Source organism: Neomonachus schauinslandi, chromosome 8, assembly GCF_002201575.2.
Source record: "Neomonachus schauinslandi chromosome 8, ASM220157v2, whole genome shotgun sequence".
NCBI lineage: Eukaryota > Metazoa > Chordata > Mammalia > Carnivora > Phocidae > Neomonachus > Neomonachus schauinslandi.
The window spans coordinates 143,938,476-143,952,036 of record NC_058410.1 but is presented as its reverse complement, the minus strand read 5'-3'; the positions used below and the strand labels follow the sequence as shown (position 1 = coordinate 143,952,036).

Below are 13,561 nucleotides of genomic sequence, written 5' to 3'. Positions count from 1 at the left end.
AAGGAAAAAGCAATAGGAAAAGAAAAAAGAAAATAATAAAAGCAGAAAAAAGAGAAGAAAAAAGAATATAAAAAGAGCTAGAACAAGAAAGAACAAAACCAAAAAGAAAAAAGAAAAAAAAAGACACATTTTAAAAGTAAAAATAAAATAAAATAAAACTGTAAAAATTAGAACAAAAACCAAAACCCCAAACCAGGGCTTGTTTTCTGAGGCCCAGCACCACAGAGTGGCTGGTGGGGGCCTGTGGGCCCTGGGAAAGGGGGGTCAGAAGCTCCCTGTGGCAACTGGACCCACCCCTGTGGCATCCAGACCCTGCTCTGGCCTGGGCTAATAAGGTGGAGTGGGAGAGACTGCTCCTGCTCCTGGGCCCTTTTAAGCCCTGGCTTTGTTTCTCCCCATGTCCCAGTGCAGGCTGGGGCTGATCTGGGCTTGTGGACCCTGGGCTCCCTGAGGTCCCAAGCTCACCGGGATGACTGCACCCACCCGTTTTGCTGTCCAGGCCCTGCTCAGGTCCAGACTTCCAAGGTGGGGTGGGAATATAAACCCTGTAGTTCTGTGGTCCTTGACCTGGAGCGCTTTCCTGCAGCCCCTTTGTCTCTTGGCAAGATTCTAATGTTGTCTCTTTTATATGTTCTTTTAAACCATAGGGGTTTTCTCCTGTGCCCAAGGACAAAGGGATCTGTTCCTGGTCCCTGGGTCCTGTCCCGCCTCCGAGCCATTCTCAGAGTTGGGGGTGGGGTTTCCCTTGGCTACTATGTCTCTGTCTCTCTTGGCCATTCTGTCTCTGGTCCTTCAGAAGCTGCTCAGTCAGCCCTCAGCTCTTCTTCAGGAGGAATCGTTCCATTCATAAGTGTGAGTGGTGGGTTCCTTCCTCGCCATCTTGAACCAGAACTCTCCGTGGGCATTACATTTTCGTGGACACGGGACAATCACAGGATGCCTTTCTTCATGGTGGACATTCTCTAGGGCTCCTGGAAAGTAGAAATACTTGTGCAATCAGGCTTGAAATTATTACGTCTAATTTTGCTCAACCACTCCTGCCTAATGGCTATTATGTCTCATTTGTTCTCTTTCCCAGCTCGGATTGTCTCTAAGCCTGTGGAAACCTTGAACCCTGGCCTCAGAGCAGTGTCTTGACGGACTGAAGTCCCTCTTGCTTCCAGTCCCTGTGCTGGCTCATGGCTCACAGGACACTCACATTCACAACACTTCTGACCTCCAGATGTTCTTGCAACACCTGCTGAGTGACCTACAATGTAATGCAATTCTGACACAGTCTACATGGAGATCGCGTCAGATCCCCCAGGGGAAGGGCCCAGCCCCACAAGACTGCCCTCCCCTCTTCTGCCCAACTTCACATGCCAGCCGATTGCAAGTCCAGCTGGTTACCTGGACTTCTGACCTACCAGCTATCCACTGGAGGTACCACGACCCCCTCCTCAGGTCTGACTCATTTGCTAAAGTGGCTCACAGGACTCAGCAAACCTTACGTACAAGAAGGTAAGTTCCTTGACCTCAGGGAGTGGGCCACTCCCCTACACCACCACAGGTTCACCAACCCAGATGCACTCCCACCCCACCCCCTTCCGGGTTTTCATGGAGGCTTCATTACTTTACCATGATTGGTTAAATCCTTGGACACTGGTGATTTAATTCAATCTTATGCCCCTTTCCCCTCCCCAGATGTCAGGGGGTAGGGATGGAGGAGCCTGAAACTTTCAACCCTTTAATCCCTTGGTTGGTTCCCCTGGCAACCAGCCCCCATCCTTAGGATCATTCCAAAAATCACTTCAGTAACATGAGCTCAGGTGTGGTTGAAAAAGACTTATTGGGAATAATAAGACACCTTCATCCCTCTCATCACATAGGAAATTTCAATGGTCCTTGGAGCACTGTGCCAGGAAAAGGGGGAAAGACCAAATATGTATTTCTTATTATAAATCATAATCTCATACTTTCAAATCTATGATCCATCTTGAGTTAATTTTTGTATACCTTATGAGATGTAGGTCCAGGCTTAGTTTCTTCGAATATAAACAGAATAATAGTAAGTACCAGCACTGGTAGGATGGTTTAAGAATCAGGTGAGTTCAGGGGTGCCTGGGTGGCTCAGGTGGTTAAGCATCCCTCTTGAGCTCAGGGTGGTGAGTTCAAGCCCTGCTTTGGGCTCCACACTGGACCTTAAAAAAAAAAAAAAAGAATCAAATGAGTTCAATAAATGCAGCATGCTTGGAATAGCGCCTGGAGCATTGTAAACAAAATTAAAGTGTGGTTGTTGTTCCTATGTGATTGTTAAGAGGATGGAAATGGTATTTCACCCACTTTGCTAAAGAGGAATATAAACAGACATAGCCTTTCCTTGAAAACGGTACATTTTCTCAGATACTACCAGGTTCTAAGGTTTTCTTGACTTTGGATTTAAAAGAAATTATCAACATCTGTGGTTTCTTCTCTGACACCCTGGGACCCATAAAAAGGAATTAGCTAAAGTGGAAGTAAGGACAAAGAGTGGCTTTTGGTAGGGTACATTTCCCAATCCGGTTAGACTCACCCAGGGTCAGAGAACTCTGAATGATGGTAGACAATCCGCTGAATGTCAATAGTATTGGGAAAGATCTTCTCAGTAGTGTTATTTATGATCTATTTCCCAATTTAAGGCAGTTTTAAACAGACCCTTTTAGTTTTAAAAACTATTTATAAGGGCTCAAAACTGCCCCATGTTATAACACTGTTCATTTGTTTAAAGATTTTGATTTGACAAGAAATCGAACCATGGCTACACAAGATTTGGGACAAGTCATTGGTGTTATTACTCAGCAGTGCCCCAGTGTTCTTATCAGGGAAACTGCTTTTCCATATTAAAAAAAAGAAAACTTACAGATGCTTCAGATTGGAGTTTTAGAATAATTTTTGCAAATTTCAGAAATATTTATTCCCTTACCTGTTCATCCGCCCATATTTATAAAGCAAACTCAAGGCTTCAAATTTGGGAACTGATAGCTCCTTCCATTAATCCATGGAATTTAGACCTAGGTAGAAAGAAAAACTAGTGATAAGAAGAATGAAGACGAGGTTTATCCATCACCAACAAGTGATGCCTAATCAAGATGCACTGTAGATAAGCCAGTAGATAGAGAATACAACTCTTGAGTTCTGTGCTGACCACAAGCTATCTCTGGGGTTTCAGGAATCCTACAGTGTGCACAGGGCCTGGGACAGGGTGGAGAGGGGAGGAAGGAATTTGAACAAAAACTTCTTCATTTTAACTTTTAAACAAAGCTTAACAGATACATTGTTAGCAAATGCCTCGGTTTTTTAAATAGTATTTTCTCTTCAAAGTACAAAGAGCAATGAAAGAAAAGGAGGTGTTCCTTGGAGACATCCGACTTGTTAATGACTTGCCGAACTGGGTGAATGTCAGGGAAGCACAAAGTTCTCAGGTGCGTTTATCAATTCCACCACCCAGATCATGATGACCCAGACCTGCCCTAGGGATGAGCTGGAGATTCTGACTCACACAGTTCCATGCCAAGAAATGCACATGTGGTCCATTCACATAAGCCTCTCTGTCCTGGTTTTTCCTTAAGACTGGGAAAGATTCTTCTTTTTCTCACACTGAACATACATAGCAATCATTTCTTGACTGTCTTTCTGGAATCTCTTCTTGAATGTCCACAAATACTCTCTGAGTTAGGTCTTATTTTCATTGTCATTTTACAGAAGAGAAAGCATAGCAATAGAGAGAGGCCAAGTGACTCATCAAATGTCTCTCTCATTAAAACTGGTAAGAGCTTTAATAAGGTTGGGACTTAGCCAGTGTGGGGGCCAAGGGCAGGTTGCCCCACGGTGTGCAACTTTGGTATACTAATTATTTTAAATGAAAGTTACTTAAGAGACAGCCTGTGTAACCAGGACACTCAGACCTTTCTCCATCCCCCTGAAAGCGGGGAAATCAGTCTCCCAGAAAGCTACCATCCCTGTACCAGGAAGTAAAGACACATCCTTATCCACCAGAGACAGGAAATTCTGAGCTGAGAAGCTGTATAAACACCCCTTATCACTTTCTACTCATTACCACCCCAGCCTAAATTCTGTTTAGAATTCCTTATTAATCAAAGGTCCAAAGTTAAGTTTTCTTTGTCCTGTCAAATCCTCACAGATTTATTGTCTCTTTGTCTGAAAAGTATAAAAACCACCTGCCTTGGTCATTTCTTTGGGTCTCAATTTCATTACTGGACCTCTAGGTGCATGCAATAAAACTCTGGGGTTTTTTCTCCTGTTAATCTGTCTCCTGTCGATTTCATTCTTACACCATCTGGAAGAATTTGAAGGGTAGGAGGAAATTCTTTCCCTCCCCTACACCAGGAATCTGTGGAATCCACGTGAAATCCCAGAGCTGCCACCAATGGTGTGACTCCCGGGAGAAGGAGAGGTGGAGGGACACACACATCTAGATGCAGAGAGAAAGGTGTGGGCAGAGTCTAGGGGACACGGGAGGCATGCTGAGGGGGAACACACTGAAAGAGAGACTGACCAGAAGGACACATATCAAGCAGGGGAAGGGAGCCAGGGTCAGTAGTGAGGAGCTTATGCTCTTGATCAAAGTCTCTGGGTTCATCCTCCATTCAGCCATTTATTACCTATGGGTGTTGGAGAAAGATAATTAGAAACAAAATCTCTTGCCAACCCACTAGACTTCTCTATAAAAGTAAAAGAGAAGGAAAACACTTTTAATATTGAAAAAGCATTCAACCTTAACGTGAAGCACATCACAGGCAATCCACTAAAGAGAATGCAAGAACAAGATGGGGGGAGCTCATTTTTTATATACCAAGCAGATACAATGCATTGCATACATGTTCTCCAGATAAATGATAGTTTCCCTCAAGTCAGTAGTCTTGACAGCACCACTTGTCACACATAGTGCATCCTAAATTCTTCTAGTTTGGGTGACACTTTGTAAATGAATTGGCTTTATCCAAAGAGATAAGATGTTTCTCGATCTAGATGACAAGATCTAGCTTTGCCATTTGGAATCAGGTCCTCCTGGAAGTTGGGCTCCTAATCTCCCATAGAAACTGGGAAACAGCGACCCTATCTTCTTTCAGAATTATGTTGCAAAAAGTGGCTCACAGTTCCTGGAAAAAAATACTCTTGGGCTGCAAAACTGGTAAGAGCTTTAATAAGGTTTTTTAAAAAAATTACATACATCTCGGGATGCCTGGGTCGCTCAGTTGGTTAAGCAACTGCCTTCGGCTCAGGTTACGATCCCAGGGTCCTGGGATGGAGCCTCACATCAGGCTTCTTGCTCAGCAGGGAGCCCGCTTCTCCTTTTGCCTCTCTCTCTTCCCTTCCCCCCACTTGTGCTCTCTCTGTCTCTGTCCCTCAAATAAATAGATAACATCTTTTAAGAAACAAAAACAAACAAAAAATGAACCACTTGCAGAAAAGATTTCTAACCCCCTGAGGGCAGAAAAATATGCTACCTTAATAGATGCCACTTTGGTATATTGATTATGTTGAGCTCTGAGCACTTGAAAACAAGGAAAGCAAGGAGAAGTGTCCTCAAAACTCCCCTAATCTGCTTAAAGACAGATTCTCCAAAAGGAACTCAGTTGTCATAAATCACCTCCCTGGGAGTTTCATTAATCAGGGAAGATTAGTTTGCATCACAGGAGAGTAGATGAGAAGTGGACACCATAGCCAACAAACTTTGTCACAAAGTATCATACCTCCCAATTATGCCTCTAAGGGCCCATTCATCTTTCTTAAAAATCATTTACCTTCTCCTAAAAGGCCTAGATCCCCAATACCCTTTCTCTACTAAAATGGCGTTTAGCCCAAGTTCCAAGCCACCTCAGAGAGTTACTCACTTTTCTCCAGGTATCTCCATGTGTACTTGAGGTATACGTGTTAATAAATGCCTGCTTGCTATTCTCTTGTCAGTCTGCCTTTTATTTCAGAGGTCCCAGCTTGGAACTCAGAGGGTAGGAGGAAAATCATTTCCCCACTAAAACCCCACGTGCACAGGAGGAGCATGGTGATTCTTGTCCTCTCCAGATCCACGGTTGTGATGTGCTCAGAAAACAGAATCTCCAGCCATCCGTTGTTACTTCCCCGTGCAAAAAGAAAACCTCGAGAAAAAAAGGAAAGCGACTTTGGTGTGTTTGGGAGCTGGTGCCCATTCTGATTCACAGCCTTGGAACTTAGGGAAGGTGAGGAGGGGCCAGAAAAATGGGAAAGCTGGATCCGGGAGCCTCACTAGTTGTTCATTTTCCAACCACACATCCTTCCTATTAAAATAATTAAGCTAATTAAGACGGAGAACAGTTCTGAACCCAACACTTGCTGTAATTGTGGAGGGACAGGGAAAGCTCTACTTCAGGAACTGAGATTCTGCCGAGGGTTTTCTCCTCCCTGACAGGCTGACAGCCTTGAAAAGTGAAGTCTTGGTTCCAGGTTATGTTAGTCAACAGCTCCTCAAATCCAGAGGGTACATATATGGCTTGGGGACGGGGAGGGTTCACCTGCCAGAAGGAGCGGCAAAGAGCCTGGCTGCACAGCAGGTAGCCCGTGAGCATACCTGATGGATTCTTGTCTCCCTCCCTGTGCCAGAGGAACTTTCCCTCAGACGCAGGGACAGTGCTTCTGTCTTTGACTAAGGAAGGCACTTTCTGAGAGGGTCTGTGAGCCTGAGCACCTGGCCTCCTGATCCTGCAAAGGTATGTCCCCGGGGCCAGAAAGATGATGGGGACCAGTTCCAGCAAATGTGCCTCCAGACACGTGTGGGCACGGTCCCGAGTTCAGGCTGTGGTCCCACGGGAGAGCTCTGGGGTGGGCTCTCACCGAGGGGTCCACTTTCGTTATCCCAAAATCGAGACGGGCCAGAGCTGTTCCGGTTCCCGGGAGCAGCTGTTCCTTCAGCCTCCGTGGCCCCCGCACCAGGCCTGTGCAAGCATCGCCCGCAGTGACGAACCTTGTAGCCCTCATTTGGTGCATTCCTGTGTTTGCCTATGAGCCAGCTCTGTCTTCCCCAGTGTGTGACAGATGCCCCACGTGCATGGGTGTAATTGGAAGGTTTTCTCCTGCCTGCGTCCTTAAGCCTCCAGATCCTAATATCAATAAGAACACCATCCGTGTAAGTCACCTTCCCCCACCACGTGCTGGCTGGGTGGGGCACCTATTAGTAGCCATTAGGATTAAAGTGACAGGGGCTGTTGGCAAATTCCTACTTTTTTTTTATTATTATTATTATGTTATGTTAGTCACCATACAATACATCATTGGTTTTTGATGTGGTGATCCACGATCCATTGTTTTCGTATAACACCCAGTGCTCCATGCAGTACGTGCCCTCCTTAATACCCATCACCGGGCTAACCAATCCCCCCTCCCCCCTCCCCTCTAGAACCCTCAGTTTGTTTCTCAGAGTCCATAGTCTCTCATGGTTCATCTACCCCTCCGATTTCCCCCCCCCATTTTTCCCTTCCTTCTCCTAATGTCCTCCATGCTATTCCTTATGTTCCACAAATAAGTGAAACCATATGATAATTGACTTTCTCTGCTTGACTTATTTCACTTAACATAATCTCCTCCACTCCCATCCATGTTGATGTAAAAGTTGGGTATTCATCCTTTCTGATGGCTGAGTAATCTTCCATTGTATATATGGACCACATCTTTATCTATTCATCTGTTGAAGGGCATCTTGGCTCTTTCCACAGTTTGGCTATTGCGGACATTGCTGCTATGAACATTGGGGTGCATATGGCCCTTCTTTTCACTACATCTGTGTCTTTGGGGTAAATACCCAGTAGTGCAATTGCTGGGTCATAGGGTATCTCTATTTTTAAATTTTTGAGGGGGCGCCTGGGTGGCTCAGTTGGTTAAGCGACTGCCTTCGGCTCAGGTCATGATCCTGGAGTCCCTGGATCAAGTCCTGCATCGGGCTCCCCGCTCAGTGAGGAGCCTGCTTCTCCCTCTAGCCCTCCCCCCTCTCATGTACTCTCTCTCTCTCTCTCATTCTCGCTCTCTCAAATAAATCTTTATAATAAATAAATAAATAAATAAATTTTTGAGGAACCTCCACCCTGTTTTCCAAAGTGGCTGTACCAACTTGCATTCCCACCAACAGTGTAAGAGGGTTCCCCTTTCTCCACAACCTCTCCAACATTTGTTGTTTCTTTCCCTGTCCATTTTTGCCATTCTAACTGGTGTGAGGTGTTATCTCAGTGTGGTTTTGATTTGGATTTCCCTGATGGCTAATGATGATGAACATTTTTTCATGTGTCTGTTAGCCATTTGTAAGTCTTCTTCAGAGAAGTGTCTTTTCATATCTTCTGCCCACTTTTTGACTTGATTATTTGGTTTTTGGGTGTTGAGTTTGAGAAGTTCTTTATAGATCTTGGATACCAGCCCTTTATCTGATATGTCACTTGCAAATATTTTCTCCTATTCTGTGGGTTGCCTCTTTGTTTTGTTGACTGTGTCCTTTGCTGTGCAGAAGCTTTTTATCTTGATGAAGTCCCAAAAGTTCATTTTTGCTTTTGTTTCACTAGCTTTTGGAGATGTATCTTGAAAGAAGTTGCTGTGGGTGATGTCAAAGAGGTTACTGCCTCTGTTCTCTTCTAGGATTCTGATGGATCCCTGCCTCACATGGAGGTCTTTCATCCATTCTGAGTCTATCTTTGTGAATGGTGTTAGAGAATGGTCGAGTTTCATTCTTCTGCATGTGGCTGTCCAATTTTCCCAGCACCATTTATTGAAGAGACTGTCTTTTTTCCCATTGCAAATTCCTACTTTTTTTTAAAGATTTTATTTATTTATTTGAGAGAGAGAATGAGAGAGAGAGAGAGAGCACATGAGAGGGGGGAGGGTCAGAGGGAGAAGCAGACCCCCTGCTGAGCAAGGAGCCCGATATGGGACTCGATCCCGGGACTCCAGGATCATGACCTGAGCCGAAGGCAGTCGCTTAACCAACTGAGCCACCCAGGCGCCCGCAAATTCCTACTTTTGAACTGCCAGGTTTGAATACCCTGAGGCTGTCCACGTTCACTTTACCACAGCCTCCATAGCAGGAAGCCCTCATCTCATTTTTTAGTGGAGAAAACAGGCTGAGAGTGACACACTGACTTGGCTCAGCTGGTGGGTGTCAGATCCGGAATGGGCTTCATCCAACTACTGAGTGTGAAACATGTCTTCTACAATTGTTTACTTGACCATTTCCAAAACATTATCTGGGAGAGTACCATCCCTCCCCACTCTGACATTGTTCCTATTATTCAGTCAGAAAGAAAGAGACGTGGTTTATTAGGAGATACAGAAAGTGGTCCCAATTCGGACTCAGAGCTTTGAGATTTGGGGAAGGTGAGAAGAATGCCAGAAAAGTGGGAAATCCTAGACAGAGATAAACAAAACCAAGCAGGAACATATTTAATAAGGACACATCAGGGCATTGAGGTGTGTTGAGTGCAGTCATTTCTAATAGATTCCAGAGCCTTGCCTAAGTATTTCATCTGTTCTCATTCCAGAATATTGGTTATTGCTGATGTTCCTGCTGTTAGGCTGGTAGTTTATTTCACGAGGTGCTAGGCACTGAGGATCACGTCGTGCTTTCTTTGACTACATGGTGCAGGCATTAGTCGCCCCATTTGTTGGGGGAGGAAGTGGAGGCCAATGGCCATAACCGCCAATGTTCCCCATGTCCTGAGGCCTCCTGGTTCCAAACCCGGATACGAGCCTGACTTTCCGCAGCTCATGCTGACAGACACCTGCATGACAAAGGTGCATCTAAGGCCGGGCCTTGATGGGGTAGGACAGGGCGCGGGGTGAAGGCGTGTGGGAAGCTTTCCAAGTACATGGAACCTACGCACACTGGCAGTTAGATGTCCTGGTTTCTTTGGCTGGGGGGAAATCGTCAGTAGTTCTACAGAGATGTCTATGTGAGAAATGAGATTCAAAAGGTTAGTAGTGAAAGAGCAATTCTTATTCCAGCCTGAAAGTGTGACAATCAGCTGGGACTGATAAAGATCAAATCACTTCTAGTATCAACCAGGTTGAGAGAATAGACACAGGTCGCACTGACCCACTTGCCTGAGTCATTTCTCCACATGTTCTTCAGCGGCTATGAGATGGCGTAATGAACCTGTGTTTGAGTGACCACTCTTTTCTTCCCGAGGACGCCCCAACTCACTTTACGATATGGCCCCAAGTTTGGGGGTTCCCTCCTTTATAAACTGCCCTTGTCCCCTGACAGCATCCAATTCCTGGTTATTAGCTTTGCTAACCCCCTTGGGAGACATCAAACATCCTGAACGGATCCAGGTTCTGCATAGAGTCTCTTCCGATTCCACAGTGGGACTCAGACCTCCTATAAAGACCCTTGCAGGCAACATTCCAAGGGCCCCCAGGCCCTGGCCAGGATGCTGCAAGTCATAGATCTGAGTTTGTGCTGCCCACAGGCTTGTGTCTGGAAGTCTTTGGCAGCTTAACTTGATCTCAAAAACTAGGAAAACTCACTGAAAACTATAAGCAATGAACATACAGAAAATGTTTGGAGTTTTGAAAGACAACTCTGGAAATATTAAGGTGTATGTATCAGAGATATAAAAACTGGAATCAGGAGGGGCGCCCGGGTGGCTCAGTGGGTTGAGTGCCGGACTCTTGATCATGGCTCAGGCCATGGTCTCAGAGTTCTGACATGCAGCCCCACATCGGGCTCCGTGCTTGGTGTGGAGCCTATTTATGATTCTCTCTCTCTCCCTCTGCCCTTCCCCTCCCCCCCAAAAAATATCTGGATACAGGAGACAAACCAGGAAGTTGTTATACTAATCAAACTGAGGTATGTGATGGATGCTGAACCTAAGAAGGGGCACTAAGACAGATGAGACAGGCTAAATTTGTGAGCTATGAAAGATGCAGAAGCAAGAGGAGTAACTGAGTCCTTGTTGTGGGGTGTGGGGAGGTGGAGAGGTTAAGAAGAAGACCCAGATTTTTTTGGAGTTGGCTGATGGTAATATCATATGACAAAGTAGGAAACACAGGGTGACATCAGATTGGGGGAATTTTTGGTTCATTTTAGCACATGCTGAGATTGAACATATGTTAGATATATAAAGATCTGAACAGGCAGGTTGGTTTTGCTGGTATGGAGCACAGAAAAAAATCTTAGTTGCAAATTCAGATTGTTGTATGCTCATCCCCAAGACTGAATTTCAGGCTCATAGAATCACGAACAGCGAGTGCCCACAGGGACAGTAATAGAGTCCTTTGGACAAAACTCTGCTCCATTACATACATCATGACCCGTGGCTCAGTGTCCCTGATACACCAGAAAAGCCCTCTGATACGCATTATTCTTTGCAGATACATATCATCATTACTGTTGCTTTCCTCAAGAGGTGTTTGCTAGATCCAAAGATTTCCTGCCCATGAAGTAAGAGATGTTTCTGATGATCATTAAAGGAACACTATTCCTCTCTGTAATTGGACCTGGCATGGTGGGGAACGTCTTTGTTTTTGTGAATTACACGTGCATTTTCTTTAGGGACACTAAAAAGAAATCTATACATCTAATTCTCATCCACTTGGCTTTTACAAATATCATAATACTTTTTTCCAAGGTAACACTAAAAACAATAGAAACTTCCGGTTTGCGAAACTGCCCGGACGATACAGGTTGTAAAATGTTTGCGTACCTCGAGAGGGTGGCCCGGGGCCTCTCGACCTGCACCAGCAGCTTCCTCACTGTTATCCAGGCCGCCACCATCAGCCCCAGAGCCTCCGTGTGTGCCAGCTTCAAGCCAACATCCACATGGCGTATCCTTCCCTTTTTCCTCTTCTTTTGGATACTCAATTCCTTGCTCAGCATGAACTTACTCTATTACATGAAAAACAGCAGCAGCCTAAACAGGTCACAGATTGATGAAAGTGAAGGCTACTGTGTTTTTCTATCAGCAAGCCAGACAACGAAGTGGGTTTTTCTCATTCTCATGGCCCTGCGAGATTTCCTGTTTCTGGGTCTCATGGGCTGGCCAGTGTCTCCATGGTATGCGTTCTCCAAAGCACCACAAGCATGCCGGCTACCTGCAGAAACCCGAGGTTCTCTACCACAACCCCCCTGAGATGAGAGCCGCGCACAGTGTTCTCCTGCTGGTGCTTTGTTTTCTTTTCTTTTATTGGTCAGATTGTATTATTTCTTTATGTTTATTTATTTATTTTTTTAAGATTTTATTTATTTATTTGACAGATAGAGACACAGCGAGAGAGGGAACACAAGCAGGAGGAGTGGGAGAGGGAGAAGCAGGCTTCCCACAGAGCAAGGAGCCCGATGCGGGGCTTGATCCCAGGACCCTGGGATCATGACCTGAGCCAAAGGCAGACGCTTAACCGACTGAGCCACCCAGGTGCCCCTATTTCTTTATGTTTAAATTCTTTCTTTGATAATAAGTTCCTAATATTTAACATTCTCGAAGTCTTAACCCTCGGTTATGTAATTCTCAGCCCATTTGTGCTGATTCACAGAGATGGACATCTGGCTGAATGTTGGCACTCTCATTAAGACTTGAGAAAAGGACTGTTTCATTGATCCCTCAGGTAGCAAGTTTGAAATAAGACTTTCTATGGCTGCGAGTAAAAGAAAAAATGAAGAGTAGCTTCAACAAATTAAAGTATGATGTTATACAGCAAAGCTGGTGACTGGTAGCCCTGAGCTGACACAGGAAGGAGGTCATAATGACCTCCGGGGGTTTAGCCATCTTCTGTCCGTCCTGCCCCCCTCGGGAAGGGTAAGCTAATTCCAGTTTTCCTGATTATAAGATGCCTCTTTTACCCCCAACCTTCCTACAGGAAGGAGAATAATTGGCAAATTCCTTCAAAATACTAATGTATTTTCTCTTTGACCTGTAAGTTTCATTTCTAGGAGGATTGCTCATATGTGAATTGCAGTATAAAAATTATTATACATTGTGGCGATTTTTAAAAATCATGAACTAAATATCCAGCAAATAGGCTATTTTGCTGGCTGTGTGAAAATATCCTAGAGGATCCAGCCATACAAAGGGATTTTATTGAGCTTATGAAAGAATGGGTGAGTTCAACATGTATTGCTATGGAATGATGTGCAAGGTGTGTTTATAATTAATAAATATAGGAATTCAAAAGCAATGGCGTTCAAAAGTGGAATGGAATACTTTAACTCAATCTTCTCTCCCTCTTTTGCAAGAGTGCAAAGGAAACTTAAAACAGCATTACCTGGTTTCAGAGAAACAGGGTAAATGAAACAAGTAAGTAGAATTTCCTTTTACATCTCTCTATGTCTTCTGAGTCGCTAAATCTTTGAATATATCTTTTTAAAGATGAATAAAAAATTTATTTTGAAAATAACCTGTGGCTTGTTTCAAGACACATTTGTTAATGCCCTCACATCGCCACTATCATTCCAGCCCCATACTCGTGTCCCATCAGAGAGCTACACAATAATTTGGTTTCTACAGTAATTTAAATAAGAAATTTCGTTCATATTTTTCTTAAATTGGAACCCAAATAGGTGTTTGAGTAGAAT

At 44.5% G+C, this 13,561-nt stretch overlaps 2 protein-coding genes across 2 annotated transcripts in view; both read left to right on the top strand.

The window, feature by feature from the left end:
* Positions 1–13,561, top strand: part of LOC123325518 (histone H2B type 1-C/E/F/G/I) — a 388,315-nt gene that overhangs the window by 67,520 nt on the left and 307,234 nt on the right. The gene's annotated exons all lie outside the window — the stretch shown is intronic.
* On the top strand, positions 11,442–12,186 carry LOC110586603 (putative vomeronasal receptor-like protein 4; the record flags this gene model as incomplete). The annotated part of the gene is given in 2 exon segments (XM_021696841.1): positions 11,442–12,055; positions 12,057–12,186. Coding segments are annotated over 2 exon segments (744 nt in total), but the record flags the coding sequence as incomplete, so codon positions are not given.